We start from the raw sequence: 27,945 nt of genomic DNA on the forward strand, positions 1-27,945 counted from the left end.
AGAAGTGAAGTATATAACATAAAACAAGAAGAACTAGAGGCAAAACCCACAAAAGCCAACCAAAATAAAGAAAACAGAACACAAGGACAAGGAAGCAATGGAAACACCCAGCTACCAGAAAGCAAAACATAAAATGGCTATAAGAAGACCTTATATTTCAATAATTGCCCTAAATGTAAATGGACTGAACTCACCAATAAAAAGGCACAGAGTTGCAGAATGGATCAAAAAACAAAACCCAACCATATGCTGCTTCCAGGAGACACATCCCAGCTCCAAAGACAAATATAGACTCAAAGTGAAAGGGTGGAAAATGATATTTCAAGCAAATGGCATCCTGAGAAAAGCAGGAGTAGCGGTACTAATATTGGACGAAATAGACTTCAAAATAAAAAAGGTAAAGAAAAATACTGAGGGACACTTTATAATGATAAAGGAAATCATGCACCAAGAAGATATAACACTTATTAATATCTATGCTCCCAATCAGGGAGCCCCGAAATATATAAAGCAATTACTAACAGAACTAAAGGGAGAAACAGACCAAAACACTATCATAGTAGGGGACCTAAATACCCAACTGTTGGATATCGACGGACCATCCAAACAGAAAATCAATAAGGAAATAACATCCTTAAATGACACGTTAGACCAACTGGACGTAATTGACATATACAGAGCCTTCCATCCCAAAACAGCTGCTTATACATTCTTCTCTAGTGCACATGGAACATTCTCAAGAATCAACAACATACCGGGACAAACAAATAGTCTCAACAAATATAAGAGGGTTGAAATCATACCAATCATATTCTCTGATCATAATGCTTTGAAACTAGAGATCAACTGCATAAAGAAATCAGGAAGAACTGCAAATACATGGAGATTAAACAACATGCTACTGAAGAATAACTGGGTCACAGAAGAAATAAAAAGAGAGAGTAAGAGATACATAGAAAGAATGATAATGACAGTACAACATACCAAAACTTTGGGACACAGCAAAAGTGGTCATAAGGAGAAAGTTCATATCATTACAGGCTTATCTCCAAAACAAGAACAAGCCCAAATAAACAACCTAATGTTTCATCTTAGAAAACTAGAAAAGGAAGAACAAATAAGGCCTAAAGTCAGCAGAAGGAAAGCAACCATTGAACTTAGAGCAGAAATAAATGAAATTGAAAACAAAAAAATAGAAAAAACAAATACAACAAAGAGCTGGTTCTTTGAGAAGATTAATACAATTGACAAACCCCTGGCTAGACTCAAAGAAAGAGAAAAGACACAAATAAACAAAAACAGGGATGAAAGAGGGGAAATTACGACTGACATCACAGAAATACAAAGGATCATGCAAGAATACTATGCAAAAGTACAGAACACTAAATTTAGAAGAAATGGAACAGTACTTAGAAAAATACAACCTTCCTAGACTGAATCAAGGAGAACTGGAAAATCTAAATAGATCGATCAGAAGTATGGAAATTGAAACAATCATCAAAAACCTATCAAAAAGTAAAAGTCCTGGGCCAGATGGCTTCATCAGTGAATTCTACCAAACATTCAGAGAAAATTGAATACCTATTCTCCTCAAACTCTTCCAAAAAATCAAAGAGGCAGCGCTTCCCAACTCATTTTATGAGGCCAATATTATTCTGATACCAAAACCTGGTAATGATAACACAAAAAAAGAAAACTACAGACCAATATCTCTCATGAACACACATGCAAAAATCCTAAATAAGATACTAGTGAACTGAATACAGCAACATATTAAAAAGATTAAACACCACGATCAAGTGGCCTTCATCCCAGGGGCACAGGGATGGTTCAACATTCGCAAATCAAGTAATGTGATACACACATTAACAAATTAAAAAATAAGAATCATATGATCATATCAATAGATGCAGAAAAAGCCTTCGACAAGATACAGCATCCATTTATGATCAAAACACTTAACAAAATCGGTATAGAAGGAAAGTATCTTAACATAATAAAGGCCATATATGACAAACCCTCAGCCAACATTATGCTTAATGGTGAAAAACTAAAAAACTTCCCTCTAAGATCAGGAACAAGGCAAGGCTGTCCACTATTGCCACTCTTATTCAATGTAACATTGGAGGTCCTAGCGAGTGCAATCAGACAAGAGAAAGATATAAAAGCCATCCAAATAGGAAATGAAGAAGTCAAACTGTCACTATTTGTGGATGACATGATTCTCTACATAAATAACCCTAAAGACTCCACAAGAACACTCTTAGAAACAATAAGCAAATACAGTAAAGTTTCTGGATACAAATCAACGATCAAGAATCCAAAGCATTCTGATACACTAATAATGAAGCTTCAGGAAAAGAAGTGGAAAAAATAGTTCCTTTTGAAATTGCAACAAAAAGAATAAAATACCTAGGAATAAATTTAACAAAACATGTGAAGGACCTATAAAATGAAAACTACAAGACCCTATTAAAAGAAATCGAAGAAGATACAAAGAAATGGAAAGATATTCCATATTCTTGGATTGGAAGAATTAACATAGTTAAAATGACCATAATACCTAAAGCATTATACAGATTTAATGTAATCCCATCAAAATCTCATCAGCATTTTTTAAAGAAATAAAACAAAAAATCATCAGATTTGTATGGAAGCACAAAAGACCCCGAATTGCCAAAGCCATCCTGAGAAAAAAGAACAAGGCTGGAGGCATCACTCTGCTTGACTTCAAATTATACTACAAAGCGACAGTGATCAAAACGGCATGGTATTGGCAGCAAAGCAGACACATGGACTAGTGGCACAGAATTGAGAGTCCAGAAGTAAACCCATGTTTATATGGGCAAATAATTTTCGACAAAAAAGCCAAAAACATACAGTTGAGAAAGGAAAGTCTCTTCAATATATGGTGCTGGGAAAATTGGAAGGCCACCTGCAAAAAAATGAAATTAGACTGTTGTCTATCACCACACACCGAAATTAACTCAAAATAGATTAAGGACCTGAATAAAAGGCCTGAATCAATGAAATGCATAGAAGAAGACACAGGAACTAAACTCAAGGACCTTGGTCTTAAAGAGGATTTTATGAATTTGACCTCAAAAGCAAGGGAAGTAAAAGCTAAAATAAATGAATGGGACTACATCAAACTAAAAGCTTCTGCTCAGCAAAAGAAACCGTCAACAAGGTAAAGAGACAACTATCTGAATGGGAAAATATATTTGCAAGCAACGCTTCCAATAAGAGCCTAATATCTAAAATATATGAAGAATTCATACGACTCAATAACAACAACAAAAAAAACAAATTATCCCATGAAAAAGTGGGCAGAAGATCTGAACAGACACTTCTCCCTAGAGGACATACAAATGGTCAACAAATATATGAAAAGACGCTCAACATCGCTAGCTATTAGGAAAATGCAAATCAAAACCACAATGAGATACCATCTCACACTTCTTAGAATAGCTATAATCAACAGGACAAGTAATAATAAGTGTTGGAGAAGATGCGGAGAAAAAGGAACCCTCATACACTGCTGGTGGAACTGCAAATTGGTACAGCCACTATGGAAAACAGTATGGAGGTTCCTCAAAAAACTAAGAATTGATCTACTATATGATGCAGCAATCCCTCTACTGGGTATTTACCTCCAAAACTTGAAAACTCATATCCGAAAAGATATTTGCACACCAATGTTCATAGTATCATTATTCACAGTGGCCAGGACATGGAAGCAACTGAAGTGTCCTACAATAGATGATTGGCTAAAGAAGCTGTGGTACATATATACAATGGAATATTACTCAGCCATAAGAACAGGTGAAATACTGCCATTTGCGACAACATGGATGGATCTCGAAACAATCATACTAAGCAAAATAAGCCAGACTACAAAAGTTGAAAACCACATGATATCACTTATATGTGGGATACAAACCTAAAAGCAACAAATGAACAAGATAAACAGAGACTTAGGGACATGGACAATGGACTAGTGGTTACCAGAGGGTAAGGGGTGGAGGAGGAAAGGAGAGGTAGACAGGGTAAAAGGGGTCAAATATAAGGAGGTAGGGGGAGGGTACAGTGGGTAAAGGGGATCAAATATATGGTAGCTGAAGGAAACTGGACTCTGGGTGGTAATCACACAATGGAATATTTAAATCTTAAACTATATTGTGCACCTGAAAATTATATAATTGTATTAATCAATGTTACCCCAATAAACTTAATTTAAAAAAAAAGAATTCAATTCAGTTTTCTCATTACAAAAATTCCCGTTATTTCATGTAATGAAACACAGGGCCTGCTAAGACTTGTGTTGGGAAGGATAACAATGCACTACTTACATTCAGGGCTGCTTCTGCTTCCTCCAGTGCAGGTTTAGCTGCCTCAAGTTTGGTCTCAGCTTTGACTTTTTCACTATCTATTTCATCTACAATTTTTTGGGCTTTGTCTTTTACCTCCTGCACTTCATTTTTTACTTTGGCTGAAGCTTGAGCACTTACTGTGACTTCTGCTAATACCTGTTAAATGGAGAAAACATGTGAGAGCAAATAGAAACCTTTGAGTAAAACTTAGATTCGAGTACTGAGAGAATATTTATTCAATATAATATAAAACATGAATAAGAGCAAATTTATTCCCCAATTAAGTCATATGTATTTTAAAGTGTATTAAAGTAACTCATTTGAGCTGTTCTTGGCAGTTTTCTATTTTCTAAGCTCTCCTCAGGCTTAGAATATAGAAGGAAATATTTTAAGCTTTCAGAAAAATGGTATTTCTACTCTATGTAATACCTAGAAAATTAAAACAATTCAAGTAAGTGTAATAGAATAAGGTCAGAAACGATATTAAGCCTCATGTAAAAGGAATTAAAAAAAGCTCCTTTTTGGTTAAGTGCCTACCATTTGCCAGGACTTTGCTAAGTGCCTCTCCTAGGCTATCTCACTCATTTCGGCAACTGGTTAAAGATCAGGGCTTAAGTAGCCATTCTTACCTCTCTGAGTGGAAGCTGAAAGCAGATTGAGACAAGGGTGGGAGATAAAAGAGCAGCACACATATATTCCTACCACCTTAGGAGGACTATCTCTTTTTGTTCAATTTGTTTTGCTTTGTTTAACTCTACCAACTCTTCCTCTTATTCTTTTCCCTTCCTGACACAAACTTCAGATGAGACTTGGGCCATCTTAGGAAATTAGAGCATGCAGGGACCAAATGTAACCTTTAGTCAAGCAGAAATTTCATAAACAGATGAGATCGAACACAAGAGACAGAGTCAAAGAAGGAAAAATAGTCTCAGATCAGGTAGAGGATATAATCGTTTATATACGTCTTGGTATAAGTTAAACAAAGATATCTAACAGTCTTTGTGAACATTATGTTACCAGAAATAGTCTGTACATCTATACTGTTTACATTTTAGTAACATTTCTAAATGCTCTTTTTTTTAACATGGAAAATGTTCCTCACCACTAGTGATAAAATAAATGCAAACTCACTTCATCTGCTTTTATAGAAGCCACTGCCAGTTCCTTCTCCTTCACTGCAAGATCCTGAGAGAGTTTCGCGACGGATTCACTTGCTTCCATAAGCTTATCAAGACCTTTACAAACACACGTACATACTCTTGATGAGCATATGAATATCCCTCCATCAAATATTTATTCAATATTTACTACTTATCAGGCACCGTATAAGTACTACGACAAACACTGGGTAATTATTTGTGGACAAAGAGTTTAAAAATACACTATATTATGAGCAACAATACTAATTAAATATCTGAGAATTTCACTGGGGGTGGAGGGTGAAGAAAATAGCTCTGATTGAAGAATATCATCAAGAGTCACTTAATTCATTTTGGGAGAGGCCTGTAATTATATTTATTTCTAATGTTTTTAATGACCAATGTGTTTCCTATTATTTTTATAAAAAGATTATTTAGCCCCCTTTGTATTAGTTTATATTATAGCATATGTTAACCAAGATTGCAGGAGAGTTCAAAGAAAATTCCTAAAAAAACTGTATAAGCTTTTAGATTGCTTCTTATTTTGGACAATACATTTTCCTAGTTCTTACCAAGAATAACGACTTCCGCTTTTTTTTAAACTGCACTTTTGACCTTATTTTTTATGATATATAGATAATAATTTATAAACATTATATAAAAATTCAGTGTTTTTTTAGACTTTTTATATTATTTGATACTGTACAAACATTACTAAATCAAGATTAAAGACCTACATGACAGATTTCTTTCAGTGTTCACATAAGCAGCTTCGATACAAATATGCTCTGATGGAAATATACACTATAATTTATTGTAAAGGCCTTGTTAATGTGTATATAAGCTTTTTGTTTCCTTCTGTTATTGCATTTGGTTTATGATAAATTTTTCACTGTATGATATTTGTTCTAAATCACTACACAAACCTTATATTAAAATATATATTGTTACATAAAAAAATAAAAATAAAAATTTTAAAAAGAAGAATATCATCTAGACACTTTCAAGGGAAAGCCACAGTGCCATACTGAGTAAGATTAATTTAGTCAAGGAACTTACTTGACAAACTCAAGGCAAACAAATGCCTTGGCTTTGCAAACAAACTGTAACTATCATTTTTTGCCTCTGAATCATACAGCAGCTGAGATTGCAAATGAGACACAAAATTTATTAACACTTTTGTCATTCTCTTTGCTATAAAAATGAAAATAACTGCTAAAGCCTGTGCAACTGGCTCTGTGCAACTGGCTCTTTCAGTACTGTACAGCAAAATAACTAATTGAATTTCTCACCTTCCAACTGAGTTCTAGATGGAGGTATTTAAGTAAATGTTTAGCATCTGGTCTCTTGAGGGGGCAGGGGAAGCACTCATTTATATGTTTTCCAATTTCCATGGTATAAATAATCCCACCATGGCTGATTGCAAGCTACCAACAGATTCTCAGTAGCACACCATTATATAATATTTCTATTATACTGATAGAATGGAACTAACCTCAAAAACATTAATAATAGTAAAATAGAGTAAAAAAGACTAAAAAGTGGTAAGTTTTAAATATTTATTGCCTTCATTTTTAATATAATTTAATTGTAAGTTTATATGACTTAATTTTTAATAACGGCTATGTTTAACAACCAGATCATAAAATTCTTAACTTTAACAATCGGCTCTCATGAGCCAGTACAAGTAGCTTCAGCACACCACTGAATCTGGAGCATCATGTAGAAAAGCTGCAAGAAGGTGAGCAATTGAGAAAAACAGAAGAAGGTTTCTTTCACTGTGCTTCTATCATCACTATCATTTCCTTGACTTTGCTTAGTTATGCACTGTGACCAAGTTTTGTGTAGGAGAATTGAAAAGAAAACACTGGGTGTTTTGGACTGTTTGGGCCAAATGTTTTCTAGACAAATAATCTATTCCAATTTTTACTTTTCCTACTTATATTACATATACTGCACACACAGATAAACTCTCTCTTCCTGTTTTTGTTTGTGTGTGTTTCTGTTTTGCCTTTTCCTTTGTTAAAAATTTAAGCGGCATTAACATGGCAAAGTTTATACAAATTGAAGGAAATTGTAATGAAAGCAAAAATTGAAATTGAGAGCTGGCTTTTCCCCATTTGCCAGCAACAGCTGGGTGACTCGGTAACTAGCTGCTCAACAGGGTAGACCCAGAGTTAAAAGAACTGGAGGAAATGGTTCTAAAAAGGAAACAAGCCACATTTGTTTAGATTTTCTTCTGCCCAGAGTTTCCTGACAGATCAAAAGATCTTTAAGGGCATTTTCTCAAAATAATCTATTACTAACAATAAAGTCCGTACTTCATTTTCAAAGACGACGATATCCACCAAACAGAACACTGGAATCTTTATCAGACGAGCCCTTAAAAAATTCCATTCTACTTACCAATATTCATACGTTCAGCTTGTTCATTAATATATTTCACCTTTTCAGTATAAATGTTTTTATAACCATTTATAAATGAGAGATAAGATTTAGGAGTCACGTGTGCTCTTCGGCGGTATCTGAAGGTAGAACATAAAAATGATGTTCATCTCTAGCATTCTGGCGCACTCCTATAAAATGTCAGAACAGATGTTCTCCCCACTGTGAAATGAGTATAATTCTGGAGGCTGAATCACTAGCAGGAGGGCAGGGATTGTGAATGGTTTCCCTAGAAGTGAGGTAGAAAGAACACTAAATATCTGATGTTTAACCTTTTAGGGGTCTTTGACTTCACCCTTAACCCACTCTCGGCTTCCATTTCCTCATCTGGAAAACTGAAAAAAGAATCACTGCTCTACACCTGCTAGAATTTTGTGAAGACAAAAAATATATATAAATAGTATATGTAAATACTTTGCAAACTTTAAGGTTCTGTACAAATATTAGGGATACATGATTGAAGTGAATTTGTACCGTGATCTGTTTTCATTCAACTTATATTAGCTACAAACATCTTCTCTCCTAGGGACGAGCTGGATGGGCTCACAAAGGTGAAAGCCAGTCTCCTGCTGATTTCCTGTATTGTCCTTGAAATCAAGGCAGCCACATTTGATTCCAACACTCAACTCACTATGGCCTTTAGTATAGTATTTATATTTAATGACTGAAATAAATTTTTAAAAAACTAATTTTATACAGGAGAAGCTCAAGCAAAAGAAGTCCTCACATACTATAAAATCATTTTACCTCATATTAACTTTTCACTTTTAGAGTTCTTAAGATTTTTTTGTATTAAAATTTTTTTTAAAGGATTTGGGGATGTATAAGACTATCATTAAAGTGTGTTATATAACTATTACATTCAGAATAAACTTCTATAACCTAAGAGGATACAAAAAATTTGAAAAATACACCGACTTTTTCAAAAATAAAGACATAAATTTTTTGTAGCTATATGGAGGTAAAAATTTCTCTCCACCGATAATGGTAGCAGGAGTTCAAGTGAAGTAGAAATAAAATCTTTCTTACAGTAAGAATTAATACACACAAATTCACCAGGAGAATTGGGAGATTATCTAGAACTATTCAAGAGGTGTGGTCTGAGTATAGTTTTAAGTAAAGAATAGGTTACAGGATAAACAAACTTTTGTGAGATAGGGACCCCCTGGAAAATCAGTGAAAGTGTCTGTCACCCAGACTCTCTATATAGAAAAATAGGCATTGTCTTTCTGGCAGGTTCAGTACTTCCTGAAGCCCATCTATTAACCTTAAGGGAGAAGCCCACTGTTCCAGAAATCCACGTTGGCTCAACTATATTCACGTCTGACAATTGTACACAGTGATTATCATGCTTTTGGGGGGGAAGCGGAGGACAGGGAGAGGGTGAAGCAATATTTTTGAACTGCTGACACCAGTTTTGACATATGAACACCATTGCTACTTTTAGTAAGTAGACTCTCTTACAGTCAATTAAAATTTTGTTTCATAATTATTTAGTGTAAAAACATGATAAAACATGCATGACTTGATAAGACTAAGGGATGCAAATACAAAGCCTAAAAGTTCTCTTAACAGAAGGCAATGATGAAACTTTAAAATGGTACACTTCTTTAACCAAAATAAATATTCCATTTGAATAAGAAACTAATTTTAGAGTTAACAGTGCATAAATTAAGTCCTTCTCAAAAAAATTAAGTAGATGAAATTATGTGATCCATTAAGCATGTGTTACTTTGAAGATTGAAAGGAAAGAGGTACTTAAGCATGGATACTAGTTAATTTTTAAATTTTGTTTACTTATTTTTTCAATATGTATCTCTAAAAAAATCAAAGCAAAAAAATTAAGTGTAGCTGGGACTTCATGCTCAATCAATATGAAGAGTTATTTACTGGCAATTCCATTTAATTCCTCTTTGGAGTAAGCTTTGTAGTTCTGTAGCTATCATATTTATGTAATGTCACTTACCTTTGGAAATAACTTTCACAGCTCTCTGAAACCATGTCATGGAAGAGGCCCATTGTTTCTACAACTTGTCTTTTAGTGTCACTAGAGCAGACAATGCTATAGTCTAAAAGGAAATAGGAGGCCACGGCAACCAGAGCCTCCTTGGGCCAGCGACTGAACCAGTCCATAGTGCAACCTGATATCAAGCCAGGAAATTTCAAAGAACGGGCACGGAACTTCTCACCAACCTATGGACAGCAAGGTCAGAAAGCATCAGAAGCACAAACAGATTAGAAATCGGCTAAAGAAAGGCTTATGTATTGTGAGCCAACAGTGTGACATCACAACTTTTTAAAAAAATCTTGGGCTGCATTAATAAATAAAGTGTCCAGGTGAAGGGAGGTAATATTTCCACACTGTTCCCTGTCCTAAGGCTACATCTGCATTCTTGGATTCGATTCTAGGAGCTACCTCTTAAGAGGAAACTGACAAACTAGAGAGTGATGATCAGGAAAATGAAAGGCCTGGACACTAGAACAAGTGAGAAAGGCAGAAGGAACGGGAGGTGTTTGGTCTAAAAAGGAAACAGTTCAGGGAGTCTGCAAAAACTTTCTCCAAATATCTGAGGAGCTATATATGGGAAACGGTTTGGTTCATTTTACAGGACTGAAACAGAATCACAGGGAAAAAGACAGAGAGACAAAATATTATTGCTTATAAAGAAGATCTTTCTGGCTATTAGACTATCTAAAAATTAAGCAGGTGCCTTGTAAGTTAGTGAGACAACTCCCCCTCCCCCAGAGAAGAGCTGACCAATAGAATTTTCTATATATGTGTTTTCCAGTATGGTAGCCAGCAGCCACCCATAGCTACTGAGCACTAGAAATAGAGTTAGTAGGACTGAGAAATTGGATTTTTATTTTTACTTAATTTAAAAAATCAAAATATAAATGGCCATACATGTCTACTGGCCACTATATGGACAGTGCAGTGAGCTACAGATAATCGAACATACATCAGGGACATTCTCGATGGTATGTCTAGATTGGAGGTAGAGCTGGACAAGACTGCATCACCAAATCCCTTACAATTCAAATAATCTATGTCTCTAGGTAATTACTAAAAGTTGTAGGCTATGCAATAATTTATAAGATGAATATGTTAAATTATCAAATTATTATACTTTGGTATGAAATATCAGTCAATGGAGATTGGTGATGGTAAAGTGTTAATTTTATTTCAATGTAACGAGTGTTACTTTGTGAGCAAATCATCTCATCAGAGAAGTTCAACAAACTATTTTAATAAGTAACTCCTCCTACATAGATATAAATAAAATAAAAACTCACTGGAGAAAAGCACAGAACAACATGCAAGTTCTTCTTTGATCTTGAAATGAAGTACTCATACAGATTATCAAAGGTAGGAGGGTGACGAGGCAGCTCCTTTTTCATCACCGATATCAGATTTTGGGTGATTTCATCCATCTCATCCCGTGCAAACAAATTGGAGATCTTTGAGGAATAGGTAAGACAGTGTTCTGTATTTTAAGATTTTGCCATAGGCAATTCACAGCTGGAGTCTGGTTCTTCCTCCCCTCCCTTGCATTACATCTTTTTTCATATTTTCTTTCTTCACCTCTACAGTTAAACCTTGATTTGCCAGAGATTACCAAGAGTGCAAATATTTACTGAGCAGATGGAATGTTTAATTAGGAGCAAATTATTCTTCCCTTTGCTCAAACAGTTATCACCAAAAAGCTCTCTATCATTCCAATCATCTCTTCAAAATGTCCAGTAATGCCCTCTCTTCTTTGACTCATAGTTTCAATTCTGGTTCCAAGTTAGTTAACCGGCTCATGCACCCATAAGCATCCATAGACATCATTGTACAGGGAAGAATTAACACAGCAGGCCAGTTTTAAGAAGGGTCTGCTTGCAGGGCTGGCCCTTGGCTGGTATCTGGGAACTTGGCTTTTGGAATGTCTCCTCCATTGCAATTGATAAGATTGTTCCAGTGTGCCTAGACTATTTATACAAACATTGGGGTATATGGAATTTTGGCAGTTGTGGCTAGGCTGGGAATGACCACATGACCAGGCCCCAATAAAACCACTGAACTCTTAGCCTCAAACAGGCTAACCTGAAACAGAAACACAGTGCCTGTGTTATGGCACTTCACCACTGGAGGAAAAGCACGTTCTGTATGGACCCTCTGGTGAGAATGCAAGAAGCCTGCACATGGATTTCTCCAGATTCCACCCTGATGTGTCTTTTTCTTTACTCATCTGGCTGTGAATCCTTATGGTGTTGCTTTAATAAATCTTAGCCATGATTACAAGTATATGAAAGTCCCATGATACCTTCTAATGAAGTACCAAGCACGTGATTGATTGTGGAAGTGCAGATACAAGTGATGTCAGAAGTGGTGACATCAACATCTACTTAAAGCTAGCAGAACTCTCTCAACCCTTCTGTACTCCTGACTATTGGTAGGTAGGTAAGTAGGTAGGTAGGTAGATAGATAGATAGATAGATAGATAGATAGATAGATAGATAGATAGATAGATAGATAGATAGGATAGATACATAGACAGACAGATACAGACAGATAGATAGATAGATAGATAGATAGATGATAGATAGATGATAGATAGGTAGGTAGGTAGATAGATGATAGATAGATAGATAGATAGATAGATAGATAGATAGATAGATAGATAGATAGATAGACAGACAGACAGACAGACAGATATAGGTAGATGCTTTGCTTCTCCTAAAATAACTTATAGGATCAAACTGAAGACTGAAGAGACAAATAAGCAATCATATTTGAAGTGACACAAAGCATACAAAAAATCTGGAGGTAGGCAGCATTAATTTCACAGGAACTTCAAAAAACTTACCAAATCTTATATGTTAATCATTTCTAAAATGAAAAACATGTGTAAATGGTCTCACTTGCTGAAGGGTGTTGAAGTGTTGCTGTTTTTCTATTCAAATATAATTTACATTTTAGAAATATGAGCTTTTTCTCTGCTTTTGAGACCTACCTCCCCTGACGATAGTAGGTTGTTAAGATATTCTAGAAATGCCTCATCTTTTATTTCATTGTCAGTAAAGATGAAGGTGATGCCTTTTCCATCAGCACCGGCAACTTTGTACAAAAATTTTAAGTCATCTGTTAGATTACTCACATTATAAGACCTAAAAAGAGCAATAGTAGAAAATTGCAAGTTAAAAATATTTATAGTTATAATTTATTTCAAAATACAACTTAACCCATGATGATTAGAGCATAATCTGCACCTGCTCCAAGAAATATTAAGTAATTAATGCCTGCTATAAAAAACCACAGAGATTAGAGTGAAACAGCTATATGTTACAGTTCAAAACACATATGTCTTATTTAACTTGAGAAGTGAGAAATGGGGAATTTACCAGAAGTGACTCATGAAGAGTAATCGGGAAATATACTTTCATTCCTTGCAATCTGACAGTTCTCAGCAAGAGATTTTGCTCAAGGGAATATATCTAAAACTAATCTAAAATTTGGATGAGTTTGAACTGGCAAAAAAATCAAGATGAATTATAAATAAAATTAGTAATAAATTATATATAGTGGTAACTTGCGCATCTCACTAAGTGGCTACATACAGAGAAAGCCTACAGAAAAAGTTTCGTTATGCAATGTGATGTAAATAATAGAAATGCTATAATTATGTGGTTACAGGTTATGAAAAGAGGGTCTTGGTCTCTGTTTTTCTGTTTCTTCTGTTTCCTACTAAATGTATGTGCTACGAGAGCTAATATGATGTGTAAAGATAAAACAGACATTTTCTGAAGTGTTGTATATAAATCTTCATGAGTAAGTTGACAAAGACTGTAAAGAAACCCTCACTTAAAAGAGGTTTTACAGTGCAATAGAGTGTTTCATGTACACCAAAGGGTGTAATGGCCACTGGAACCAGAATGACCTGGTTTCAAATCCCTGCTCTGAAGCTTGAAAAATGTTCCTTCACATTTCTCAGCCCTGTTTGCTCATCTGCAAAACGAAGCTAACACTTATTTGTAAAGATTGTTGTGGGCATTAGAGATGATGTAGCTTAAGTAAACGTAAATAAATGAATACTTATTTTTAAACAAGGAGCATCGGCTACCCCCTGTTGGGTGGCACCACAGTAAAAAGTCCTCTAGACCTTGGCAAAAGGAACCCCGTCAAAAATAGAGCATATGTTCCTTTCAAAATAATTTCCAAGAAGGAAATTCATTAAAAAGAGAAGCTGGTAAGATGGTTTGCTGACACATAGCTAGCTACACCTGTGAGAGCAACACAGCCCACATCCTTCCTGCAGGGGCGCTGTGGCCCAGTGCCCTTACTATAATCTGCTCACTCACTGGTCTCTGAATCGACAAGGCAATGAGGTCACAGAGCCATTTTGGCTGTTTTGTTTGTTTGTGTTTTTAATGAAACTGACTGTTCTGTGTTGTTTTTGAGACATATAGACACAATCAGAACACACCCCTCTCTAGGTCTTGACCCCTCTCTTTCTTTCATAGCTAAGCTTCTTGAGGAGTTTCTAAACTTATCTCTGCTTCTTCACTTCCTTAATGTGATGTGGCTTTCGCACCCATCCACTCCACTGAACATTTTTACACGTTGTCTGTTAACGATTTTTGTGCCTTAACTTAAATCAATAATTCTTTACCTCCTTGGTTTCTGGAAACCACTCTGGATTTCCTCTTCTCTGTTTGGCCTGTCCTTCTTACCCTTACTCCCCTTGCAAGCCCCCTTTTTCTATGCTAGGAGACTCCAAAGTTCTTTCCTCAGCTATCTTTTCTTCTCACCATGCACCCTATTCATGCTCCACATTACCTTAAAAGAGTTCCCTCCACTGAGACTTTTATACTTACATCTCTAGAACCCTCCCCTGAACACTATGTCCATTGAGTCTAACTGCCTATGGAAACTGTGTTCTGCAGACATCACATACTTGACATATACTGAACTGAATTCTCATTTTACCCATTTAAAACTGGTCATTTATCCATTCATTCAACATGTATTTTTTATAGTGTTGGTTAAAAGTACCCACTTTAATAGTAAAAGGCAAGACAAAGGCTATAATGAATGGTCTATCCTCAGGGAGCTTACAGCCTGGTGAAAGAGACAGAAATGTGAACAAAGCCTTGTTTAACACAGTGTGATAAATGCCACTAGAGAACTTAGGGTATCATCCTAGACTCCTTCTTTCCTCTTCTTTGCCCCATTATCCAATCAATTGCCAAGCCTTATCAGTCCTACCGACTATCCCCGCTGACTCTATCTCTCTATTCCCACTTTCCCTGCTGTTTGACAATGTACCCAGGAGTCGATTTACTCAAGTATGGTAACACATGCAGACCTGAAAAGGACTGTCATGAAGGAAGAAGTGTGTACTTACAGATCCCCACACAGGGCCACAAGGTCAGGCAGCAGAAGTGAGAGAAAAGCATGGGCAATGAATGACAGCCTCTACTGTAGTTTCCGTGAGAAAGGCAAAGGCAAGAAGGCTAAGTAGATTTAGGATTGGCTAGTTTGAATAATTTCAGCAGGTTCTGGGGCACAAATGCCATCCCTAGTTGATGGGTCTTTGACCTGGGGTGATTAGGGCACAGGAATATTGCTTCCTAAAGTATAAAGCCAGATAGAGGCAGTGGTTCAGAGTATGAGCTCGGGTTTGGTTGTTTTACATATGAAAGGCACATTTTCTGAGCTAGCCCTGGGAGGAGCAGTCTCTCTCCAGTCAACAAGGTGCCAGGGCCAGAGCATCAAGAATACAGAAAACAAGAAAACATAGTTAACACACCTGCCTTAATTTAAGCCTGCGTCATATCTAACTACAATGACTGCAATCCCACCTACTCCCAGATCACAAACTCAGATGCCTACAGGAATCAGGCAGGTGATGCCAATAAATAACGCAGGGCTAGTGGGGTCCCTGGTAAAATGCAGGGTTGCATGTCTCATCTAAGGAGGCAGCTCCTGCTCAGCTCAAACCACCTGGGAATGTTGGCCTAGTGTTGCCAAATCTTTCCATTATTTCAAGCGAAGTCAGAAATTTTTTTTTTTAATGTGAAATCTCCCAATTTTTTTTAAATGACAGTTGTAGTTTTAATAAACCATAATCTTATGCCAATATGCACAGAGATGAAATCAGAAAAGCTGGAGCAGAACTGCTCCACTGTGGTCATAGAGGACAAACAACAAAGGAGGCAGGAGACAGACAAGGACTGGTCTGAGATATGCCACTGATTAGCCACTGAAATCTCCCAATTTTTCAATGTTGACAGTTGATTAAATTTAATTTACTTTAGCTGTAGATATTTGATATTTATGTTTTTTAAATGCTCTTATAAATCGTACCTTGTTAAACTTTTATCCATTTGGCAGCAGAATGGTGTGTGTGTGTGTGTGTGTGTGTGTGTGTGTGTGTGTGTGTGTGTGTGTAAGTTGAAAAAGGGATCCAAAATGTGTATGAAAATAGAAAGTACCAAATATTCAAGACAATGGTGAAGAACAAAAATTTATTTGAGATATATTAAAAAGCTACAGTAATTAAAATAGTGAGTAATGGTGCAAAGATAGATAAATAAACCAGTAGGATATGATCGGTTAATTTAGGGGAAAAAATGACACTGGATTAATTGGATATGTATATTGAAAAAAATATCTTAACTCCAACCTCAGACTTTATGAGAAAATTAATTCTAGATGGGTTATAGTTCTAAATGTAAAAATAGTAAATTTTATCTGTAAAAGTGAAGGAAACCACAGAAGAAGAATATCTTCATGACCTTGGAATAAACATTTTAACAGAATTCAAGAAGACTAAACTAAAGGGGAAAATTAATAACAAGTTTCACTAAAATTAAGATCCTCTAAGAGTAAAAAGGCAAGCCAATTACTGGGAAAAGATATTTGCAATACATACTCTGACAAAGAAATTATATCCAAAATACAGAAAGATCTCCTAAAAATCAAGAAGAGAAAGAACCACACTTCAATTGAAAAGAAATGAGCAAAGGACTTAAATGAATATTTCACAAAACAGGCTGTCCAAATGGCCAACAATTGATGTACTGAACATTATTAGCCATCTCAGAAATGCAAACCAAAGCCACAATAATATGTCACTGCACAGCCATCAGATTTCCTAAAGGGGAAAAGATTCACAATGCCAAAGGCAGGTAAGGATGTGGAGGAATGGGAACTTACGAACTGTTGGTGGAAGTGTAAACTGGTAGAACCACACTGGAACACTGCTTCACAGATCTACTAAAGCTGAATATATACGTGCTCTATATTCAGCAACTATACCTCTAGGAGTATATTCAGACATGTACAAGAATATTCATAACAGCTCTATTTGCAAAAAAAAAAGCCCCTGAATATGTTCATCAGTAGTATAATGGATAAACAAATTGTAGTAATATGTGATAAAGAAGATTATATAGCAGTAATAATGAACAAACTGTTGATGCATGTAGCATCATGGATGAATCTCACAAATATAACGCAAGCAACAGAAATGTTACAAAAGAATAAATCCCATATGATTCGGTTAATATCAAGTTCAAAAATAGGCAAAACTAATCGGTGGGCTTAGAAGTAAGAATATGGTTTTCCTATGAGTAAGATAGGACATGATGGGTACTTCTGCAGTGCTGGTAATGTTTTATTTCTTCATCTGTGGGCTAGTTGTGTAGGTGTACTTACTTTGTGATACCTACAATTTATGTACATGTAGGTATCACATATGTTACTCGTAAATAAAGAGGTCACTTAAAAAAGAAAGACATTAAATTGTTGTATTTTTTTTTAAGAAAACATTTTACCCCAGAGAAACTAACTATAGAAAACATATTGTGCTGTTTTATTTTAGCTTACCTGGTTAATGTTATCTGGAATATTTGATATCCAGCTATAAAAGAGGCCAATCTCGAAAGACTTTGCTTTCCAGAACCACCAACACCCACCAACAATGCATTTCCACATGATGTTCGAATTATTCGTGAAATCTGTTTTAAAATAAAATAGTATTTATTTGAAAATAGAATCCAACTGTATATATTTTCTTGCACTAGATGGGTCCAAGATTTGACTATGTGCTTCTAGACTACATTAAACTTTTTCTGATAAATTCTGATAAATCTCAGAATTTTAAAAATTAAAGTTCATATGGATTCAAATTCTTTCCCTGTTTGTCTATATTTACATCATGAAAAACATACCAAACTGTCTTTCACCTATTTCAAAACTATTCTGTGTGTGTGTGTGATTTTTTTTATTTTTCGACTCAATGAATGGTGGAGCTGCTCTTGCCAATCTGTAGAAAGAAGTGCAGAATTATTAGCTCACTACTCATAGTTTTAATACACTGACTTCCACAGACACCAAGCTCTACAACGAATCCTATGTCTATCATACCTCTCCCAATGAAAAGTCTTTCAAAGTACCAAAATTCTACTTGCAGTAGAAGCAGAAAGGCATTTGTAGAAAAAGACATTGAGAAATAGCCTGGTTGGTCTTGTGTTGCTTTTCTATGGTCGATTTTCTCAGTGAGGATAAGGCTTGAATTTCGGTCAAAATCTTAGGCAGGCCGATTAAAGAGGAAGAAAGTCTAGATGGATCATTAAATTTACTATCACCACTAAAAAAATATTTTCTAAGTTCAAGTTTTACACATTAGCAATGACACCTTCATATGTATTAATTCTATTATTATATTTTTACACATGTTAATCACTTATATGGTCTTTCACCTTAGAACAGGGTCCCAGGCCCCCAACACCTAGCCATAGTGGGTACTCAATAATTACTTGTTGAATGGATGAATGTGAAACGGGCCCAGAACATCTAGATATTCACCAACTTTACAAAAGAAAACTGTGTAATAAACAAAGAGCTAACTACCCTCTTTATCAAACCTCTAATTCCTGGAGAAACTCCTTTTTTATCTACAAATTATACAAATAAATCCTTTCTGTAGTCTCTCAGACTTGGTTCACCATACTCCTTTTTGGTACCACCTCTAAATGAATTCATTTTTTCCACCAGTCCTTTTCATTCGCCTTACCCCTTCTCCATCAGTTTGCCCCTAATCTGTAAGCCAATGAAGAAATTGACATTTTTAAAAGCATCAACTTTTCCTCCATTATATCAAAATATAATTTGAGGAGAGAATATTTCTTCATAGGGTTCTCCACCTTACTTTCTAGGAAGATAAAACTGACTTTGTGTGTCAAAACTCCAAACACAAAACCCAACAATCTGCCCTTGGAAAACATCTGCTGTCATGTTGGTGAATTCAAAGAAGGGATTTCTGACTAAGCCTTTATTTTCTGAGACAATGAACTGACCCAACTTATGGACACTCTTCTATATGTTACCTTATACTACGTATTTATTTCCTCGAAAAGTTTAACTGAAATTTACTATTTACATGATCTATTTATAGTAACAATAGTCAATAGTTAGAACCTTAATAAGATGAGTCATTGCATCTTTAAAAAACACTAGATCAAGAGATGTTCCTCTAATGAGTTCATTGAACTGCCTCTGGTAAAACTGGAGTTTTTCACACAGAAATTCAAAGGATGGTATCTATGGGTAGGGAAAGAGAAAAAAAAATAATATTTAAGATCCAAAATTTATGAAAGTAGAAATGTAAAGACACTCAAGAGTAATTTTAATTAAAAAAAAAATCTAATGAATTTCCAAAAACCTGTCATGGATTAGTTGAGTTTTAATTATTTCCATTTTCGGAGGCCTGAAACCTAACTTTCCATTATGAAATTATTCCTGAAGTTTCTCTTCAAGAACTCCAGCATCACCTCCTACCCACTACCCATGATAATTGAGGTTGGAATATAACAAATGTTTTTTTCAGTTTTTATTCACTTTTTAACATTGTGGATTTAAAAAAAATATACAGAAGTGTTAGGTTGTTTAGGTAGTCAAACTGTTCTGATATAAATATTTGTTTTGCAAATTGTTTCTCCCCATTTAACTCTTTGATCTACATACTTAAGGATTACTTTGTTATGTGACCCTGTTTAAAATATCCCTTTGGAGTCTTGATTCAAACTTCATTAAACCTATACACTAATTTAGGAAGAATGATGTGTTGCCATTTAACCAAGTGAAGTTTTATTGTTTTTTCCTAGATATTTTAGATATTTTTCCTGTTGAATAAACTACTTTTATGTAATATTTTCTATCTTGTGATTGTTGATAAGAATTAGCAAACTTTTTCTGTAAAGCACAAGACACTAAATATTTTAGGCTTTGTGGCTTGTATGGTCTCTGGAACAGATATTCTCGATGCTGTCGTGTGAAAGCTGTGATAGAAAATTTATAAACAAATGGTGTGCCTGTGTTCCAATACGAAAATGCTTATGAACTCTGAAATTTGAATTCCACATAGTTTTCACATGTCACACAATATTATTTTTTTTTATTTTTTTCTACCCACTTAAAAATGTAAAAATGTAAAAATGTAAAAAACCTTTCTTAGCTAATAAATCTAACAAAAAATAGGCAGCAGGATGGATTTGGTCCATCCACTATAATTTGCCAACTTCTGGTATAGAAGATAATTACTGAGTTTTATATTTATATCATACTTGGTTATCTTACTGAACTCTTCGTACTTAAAACAGATTTAAGTTCTCTTGGATTATATTAAGAGATAAGCACATTATCTGAAAATAATATTTTTGTTTTTCTTTCTATCTGATAATTACATTTACTTATTTATTTATAATTTTTTTTATTTTTCAAGTATAGCTGACAGTCAATATTATATTAATTTCTGGTATATACATCAATTTTCTTTTTGTCATTTTGTTGCAGTGCCTAGAACTTTCAAAGCAGTATTAAATAATTGTGGTAATATCAGGCATTCTTGTTTTATACCTGACTTTAATGTAACTGCTGCTAAATTTCATTGAAAGAAATATTTTACTTGGTGTATGATGACATGAATCACAACACATAACTAATGTAGAAGTTATAGAAACTGCATGGTGAGACTCTGGCACAGAGAAAAAGTTAGGTGAGTGATATAAAAAACTCTTCAAAGGTGAGAATAAATACCAGTTCATAGATTTTGGGTATTTCAAATATAGTGTCTTCAGGTTCGTCACCAGTAGGTTCAGGCATCTCACGAAGAAAATCTACGAAGTATGGTTCAGGAAAAATATACGATGTCATATCTGAGCCAGTACTTTCTTCAATTGCCCGAAGAAGATGTACATTAAACCACTGCTCATCTTCAGCAGTTATAAATCTGAAAGGAAAATACAAGAGTAAAAATGTGAAATATCTTTTCTAATTGAACATAGTGTCAACCACCCTCCACCTCCTTTCAGCCCCCATCCTGCACCTCCATCATGTCAGTACAGGGAAACAATATGTTCTGCCTTCTGACAAGAAGGACATAGCCCCTCCAAGGAAAGTATAACATCGATAGTTTGACCTGTAGAAATTACTGACAGAGGAGCTCTTCTTGACACACTTAGTCATCTCTTCTTCCCAACTATGCCCCGACTTTTGGACTTCCGTGTCCTTCTTTGCATTATCCTATTTTAGCAAGAATCCAGTCAAGTCCATTTAGCCAGAATCCCCTAATACCTGATCACCCTCTATATCTGACCAAATTCCACATTCTCCATTATCCCCTAGGGTAATATCAAATCTCCTGGCCTGCTTTCAGCAAGAATCCTATTAGGTCATTTTAGCCAGAATCTATCTGTAACTCTGATGTTTCCCCCAGTAATTTTCTATCCACCAACTTTCCCCCATCTTTTTCCTTGGCTATAAATTTCTACTTTTTCCTTGTTGCTTTTGGAGTTGAGCCCATCTCTCTCTTCTACTGCAAAACTCCATTGCTGTAGTCTCTATACCCATTATGACAGTCCTGAATAAAGACTGTGGGCCTTTTTGTTTTAACAAGTGTCATAAACATTTTTTTCTTGAACAATACAGATGAATCACTGAGGTGAGGTCAAAGGTCCCTGAAACTGGAATAGGAGTGTAGCACTGACAGCCAATAGTGGGCAGGTGTCCTCTTTCTGGGTTTGTGGGCACATGGTATACAAAGGTCCTTTTCATACTTACAGTATCAGAGGGAAGAGAGGAAGAATAAGACTAATATTTGACATCTACCACCTATGTGTGAGACTTTGTAGTAGTCCCTTTACAACTTTGTAAGACTGGCATTATCATTCATATTCTATAGAGGAAGAAACAGGCTCAGAAAGATGACTGAGTTTATGTGCCAGCTTTCACCATGCAAAACTGACACAGAGCTCAATTCTTTTTAGTAAATGTACATAACTAAAATGTGCCTCTGAATGTTATAAATTCTCCGATAATATGGTGACTAAAAAAGATGTCCCACTGAAATAATACTCAAGTAAATTGGCAGAGCACTTTTTTTTAAGGTGACAGCAGTTGGGAAATGACATCAATGCTTTACAAGCCCCAGAGGAAATTAAGACACTACTTCCTATTCTACTAATTTGAAGTGATAATGCAGGAATTAATCTAATAGTATTAACTTCTTGTATAGTACATTAAACTCAGACACTGTAATATATACCTGTCTGCAACTACTCTGTTGCACTCGTGTTTGAAAAGTGACAGGAGAACAGAGATTGAATCACACTCTTCAGCTTTTATCGTTAACATTCCTTGCCAAATTCTGGAAAGATCTCGAAGATTGAAAATGTAATGAAATTTAGAAGGAGTTGGCAGCATCTTCACCTAGAGATGAAAAAAAAAAATGATTCGATTCCCTTCTCAGATAAAACTAAAAGTGGAACTGCTTTTAGAATTACTTTATTTCCCAAATCCTATTTTAAGTAACATAGGCTGAACAAATAAACAAAGATTAAGTTTATATTTTTGTCACAGCACTAACAGAAAAAACTCATGTCATAAATAAACCAACACAAAATTTAAAAGACCATAAACCCTTGAATAGTGTGGACTCAAGTATGATGCACTACATACAAATGCCAACACCTGTTCTAACACCATTAGTTGGCTTTGAACGATTCACTTTCCCCTGAGTTCTTAAAAACTATGTGAGTTGTGAGAATAAGAATTCCTAATCATTATTAACCATATTAGTGTTACATGGAAATATGTCATAACAAAAAACTGAATGTGAGCTCATTGTCATGCAGTTAAGAACAATGGATGTTCACTTCTAAAATCAATAATGACTATGTTCTATAGATTGCTTTAAGGTCCTACATGTGTTTAGAGTTCCACAAATATATTTGCATACTATAATCTAGATTTCACTGAGGGGATCCAAACTCAGTCAACATGCTTTCATATATCTGTATATCCATAATAAATTGAGAGGCAGGTCTGACATGCAGCTGTTAAAGTACTAGGTGGTTTTCCTTGTTTGAACATTACTTATTATTCCTACCAACTTCTAGAATCCAAACAGGCAAAGCTATTACAATGACACATTCTTACAGAGAGATACTAGTTAGAAATAAACTTGAGGTGTACTAGGTTTTGGAAGCACTGCAGGCCATGTATAAAGATTATAATTGATATCATTAGTATCATTTTTGAAATGAAACAATGATAATTCTGGAGATACAGAGCAGACCCTCCAAATGATTAATTCAGGAAAGCAAATGCTTTCTTTAGTACTAATTCATGGAACTTGTCCTTTCTGTATTGAAAAAGTACCCTACTGAGTTTGTAGAGTAATTTTTATAGCCTAATTCACAGTGGAAGTTAAAATGGCAGGTAGAAAGGGAGAGAGAATGAAGTGTTATTTCTCTCTGTACTCAGTTCCATGCCAAGCTAAAATGTTCACCCTACTAACCAAAATGTAAAACATACACTTATATTACAAATATGCAAAAATAAAGGGACAAGGTTATGTGAATACTGCTTTTTCTTCTTTGCTGTAAAAATGGCAGCTGTGATGGCAGCCATTGGCAACCGAAGCAATCATTAAACAGAATTAAATTCCGTTCTTTCCATCTTCTTCTCATTATTAACCTGCTTCTCTCCTACTCTTCTAATAGTTCCCTTTAATATTTGTCGACATCTTTCTTTTCTCACCTGCTTCTACTTTAAAGCTATGTATTATAAAAGTGAAGTGATATACAAGGCAAGTGGATTAAAAGAGTGCTTCGTGAAGATAGGCAATTTGAAGAAAAAATATAAAGAAGGCTGCTTATTTGGGGGAAGGGATAAGAGGAAGATTCATTTATTTTTCAATGACTATTTTTGAGTACCTCACACTACCCTTAGTAAATAGGACAGCTAAATCTGCTGTCATCAGGGAGCTTTTATTCTAGTTGAGGAGCCTGACAATAAATAGGAATCAAATTGATAACAAATAGGAATCATATTGCTAACAAACATATAGGCAAATAATAATGATGGAAGTCATGGTTAGAAAACATAAAGTAGGGTCAGGAGACAGATAATTCCAGAGAGGGGGCCATGGAAGTTATTTTAGAGAAAATGATCCAGGAAACCGCTTCTGAGGGTAAGAATGATGAGAATTAGTCAAATGAAGTACAATGGCTGAGAGGCATGAAAAACTTGGGGTTTTCAAGCGACAGCATCAGAAGAGCAGCATAGCTGAAGCAGAATGATGGAAGGGAAGAAAGGTAAGCAAGGCCAGCTCAGTTCGAGGTTCACAGGCCAAAGCAAGGCATTGGTTTTTATTGTAGGTGTAACGGGAAGCTACTGGTTGTCTTAAGAAAAGCTAATGATCTCTGATTTACATTTTTAAAAAGCATTTTAGGGATCTTTGGAAACATGGCAGAGGAAGACGTTCCTGGATCTCTCCCCTTGAAACAACAATAAGCTGAACAGATAAAACTTAATAAAAAAGAAAAACACCTAAACTGCACACCAGCACGTCTGAGTGTGGGATCTGTGTATAAGAGCTACCATAGGTCAGAACCCTAGGTGTCGAGTGGTGGCCTGGGAGAAACAAAGAAGCTGCCTCTGCAGCCACTAGAGCTCCCTGCAAGAAGAGGGGGAGAGGAGAAGTTATGGTGACTTCACTGAACAGCCCTGCCTGGGATTGCTGTGAGCTCCTCACAGCCAGCAGCAGAGCCCAGTCATCAGGGCAGAAGGCAGAAAAGCGGGATGGCAGAAAAACAACAGTTGATATTTACTGGCCGCAGTTGCAAAACCCAGGCTGAGCTGCAGCCCCCAACTACCAACCCAGAGGGCCCCATCCCCCATACACTCTGAGATAGAACACTGTGGAGCCCCAGGTAAACCTGAGCAAACGCTACCGAAACTGTTGCTAACAATGACAGAGACTGAAATCGAGAGTAGCGGTGTGAATAAATATCTACAAGAAAATAAAAAAGACATTATTTAGACTTTATCTAAAGCAGGGATCCAAGAGGCTTAGACGCCACTTACTGGAAACCAAACGAAAAGTGCCTTCTTTGTGGCACGCTAAAGACAGACCTTTCTATAATAAATCTTTCTGGAAGAGAGCAGAGTACATTTCCATTAATGCCCAGGCAGAGAAATAATCCATTAAACACCATTAACAACCAAGGTTACAAGGAATCACAGAAAGAGAAAAATCTCTAGAAAATAAGCTTACAGACATAGAAATATGCAACTTAAATGACAGACAATTAAGGATGATACTTCTGAAAAAACTCAGGGAATTCCGAAATGAGTCATATCAACAATTTCAAGAATTGAAAAACACCTAGATGAATAGAGCAAGGAGAATGAAACCCTCAAAAAGAACTAAATAGAACTTCTGGAGATGAAGAACACACTGCAAGAGACGAAAAATGAAATAGCAAGCTTGGGAAATAGAGTTGAACAAATGGATAAAAGAATCAGTGATATCGAAGACAGAAATCTAAAAATAGATCAGAATGAAGAAAAGAGAAACCAAAGAATGAAAAATAATGAAAGAGAAATATAACAACTAGTTAATACCATCAGGAGAGGAAACATAAGAATAATGGCCATTATCAAAGGCAAGGAAAAAGAGTAGGGACTAGAAAGCATTTTCAGACAAATAGTGGACGAGCATTTCCCAAATCTAAGGAATGAGCTGGAGCTTGGAATTCAAGAAATCAACAGAACACCTAATTATCTCAATCCAAAAAGGCCTTCACCAAGACATATTGTATTGAAATTATCAAAAAACAACAACAAAGACAATTCTCAGGGCAGCCAGGGGGAAGAAAACGGTAACTTATAAAGGAAAGCCCATTAGGTTATCTTCAGATTTCTCAGCACAAACCTTACAAGCCAGAAAGGAATGGAATCAAATATTTAAACTATTAAGTGAAAGGAACTACCAGCCTAGAATAATGTATCCAGCTAAGCTCTCTTTTAGATAGATATGAAGGAGAAATTAAGACCTTTCCAGACATATAAAAATTGAGGTAATTCTCCACTACAAGGCCTGTACTATAGGAAATACTGAAAGGGGTCAGCTCGCCTAAAATAAAATGACAACAACAACAATACATAATTAAGAGTAAAGTGACTATCAGGCAAATAGAAGCAGAGGAGTACAACCCTTACTAAGAACAGGGCATTATAAGCTTAAATGATAATAAGAGAATTCTTATAACAAGATAATAATGAACATTCAGCATACATAGGGACAAAATGAGACAATGATGACTGAAAAGAGGTGGATTCAAAGATCCAGATTTGTGAAAGGGGAATGGAGATAAGGCCCACACAGAAGAAAATGGATGACTGTATATATATCCTTTACATATTCGTAATGGTAACCACACACCAAAGATTCAGAATTGAAGTCTATAACATAAAACAACAAGAACTAGAGGGAAAACCCACAAAAGCCAACCAAAATAAAGAAAACAGAACACAAGGATAAGGAAGCAATGGAAACACTGAGATACCAGAAAGCAAAACATAAAATGGCTATAAGAAGATCTCGTATTTCAATAATCACCCTAAATATAAATGGATTAAATGGAATAAACAAAGGAATAAACAAAGTGAATAAAGAACAGGATCACATGCCCTGTCTAGAGGACAGGAAAGCCAATCAGGACACTCAAACAGAATGGCAAGAAAAAAGAGGCCAAGATTATAAAGATGATTTATGGAGGATATGAGACATGATTAAGGCTCCAAATATTTGTCTGATCAGCGTAACTGAAGAAAATCAAGATGTTGAACTGCTGTTTGAAGAAATAATGATGGAAAACTTCCCTAAGCTGGTAAAGGAAATGGATATAAAACCCCAGGAAGCTCAGAGGATTCCAAAAATCAGGGATCCAAAGAGGCCCAAGACACATCATAATTAAAATGCCAAAGGTTAAATACAAAGAAAGAATATTAAAAGCAGCAAGAGAAAAACATTAATTACATATAAGGGAACACCCATAAGACTGGCAGCTGATTTCTCAAGAGAGACTATGCAGGGCAGAAGGACTTGGCAAAAAAATATTTGACAGGATGAAGACCCAAGATATATAACCAAGAATAATTTATCCAGCAAAGCTAACACTTAGAGTTGAAGGACAGATAAAGAGTTTCCCAGACAAAAATAAACTAAAGGAATTTATCATCACCAAGCCAGAATTATAGGAAATGTTGGAAGGACTTCTTTAAGAACAAACATGTATCAAAAATAGTAATAAAGACTAGTAATAACTACATTCCTATCAATAAGCACCTTAAATGGAAAAGAATTAAGTGCTTCAACCAAGGGATGGAGTGGCTAAAAGGATAAGAAAACAAGACCCCCACATATGAAAAGGAAGGGAAAGGAAAAAAATATTGCTATGATGAACCTAAAAGGTATTTAAGTCAGACAGAGAAAGATAAACACTATATGATTTCACTTCCATGAGGAAGTTAAGGAATAAAAAGAACAAACTAATCAAAACAGACTCACAAATATAGTGGACTATTTAGTGACAGACAGAGGGGAGGGGGTTTTGGGGGCTGGAAGAATGGAGTCAAGGGTTAAAGAAATACA

The 27,945-nt window shown here is 35.5% G+C and overlaps 1 protein-coding gene across 2 annotated transcripts in view; it reads right to left on the reverse strand.

The window, feature by feature from the left end:
* DNAH8 (dynein axonemal heavy chain 8) overlaps positions 1 to 27,945 on the reverse strand; it is a 310,080-nt gene that overhangs the window by 103,500 nt on the left and 178,635 nt on the right. For both annotated transcript variants that reach the window (XM_039856088.1, XM_039856089.1), the window contains 10 exons: positions 22,549 to 22,712; positions 21,042 to 21,234; positions 19,425 to 19,547; positions 17,832 to 17,962; positions 12,955 to 13,108; positions 11,252 to 11,416; positions 9,924 to 10,150; positions 7,919 to 8,037; positions 5,505 to 5,608; positions 4,353 to 4,529 (listed from right to left, as the gene is read on the reverse strand). In XM_039856088.1, coding sequence (XP_039712022.1) covers positions 4,353 to 4,529; positions 5,505 to 5,608; positions 7,919 to 8,037; positions 9,924 to 10,150; positions 11,252 to 11,416; positions 12,955 to 13,108; positions 17,832 to 17,962; positions 19,425 to 19,547; positions 21,042 to 21,234; positions 22,549 to 22,712 — 1,557 coding nt within the window. The remainder of the gene's footprint in view (positions 1 to 4,352; positions 4,530 to 5,504; positions 5,609 to 7,918; positions 8,038 to 9,923; positions 10,151 to 11,251; positions 11,417 to 12,954; positions 13,109 to 17,831; positions 17,963 to 19,424; positions 19,548 to 21,041; positions 21,235 to 22,548; positions 22,713 to 27,945) is intronic.

Source organism: Pteropus medius, unplaced genomic scaffold (assembly GCF_902729225.1).
Source record: "Pteropus medius unplaced genomic scaffold, Ma_sr-lr_union100, whole genome shotgun sequence".
In the NCBI taxonomy this organism is placed as follows: domain Eukaryota; kingdom Metazoa; phylum Chordata; class Mammalia; order Chiroptera; family Pteropodidae; genus Pteropus; species Pteropus medius.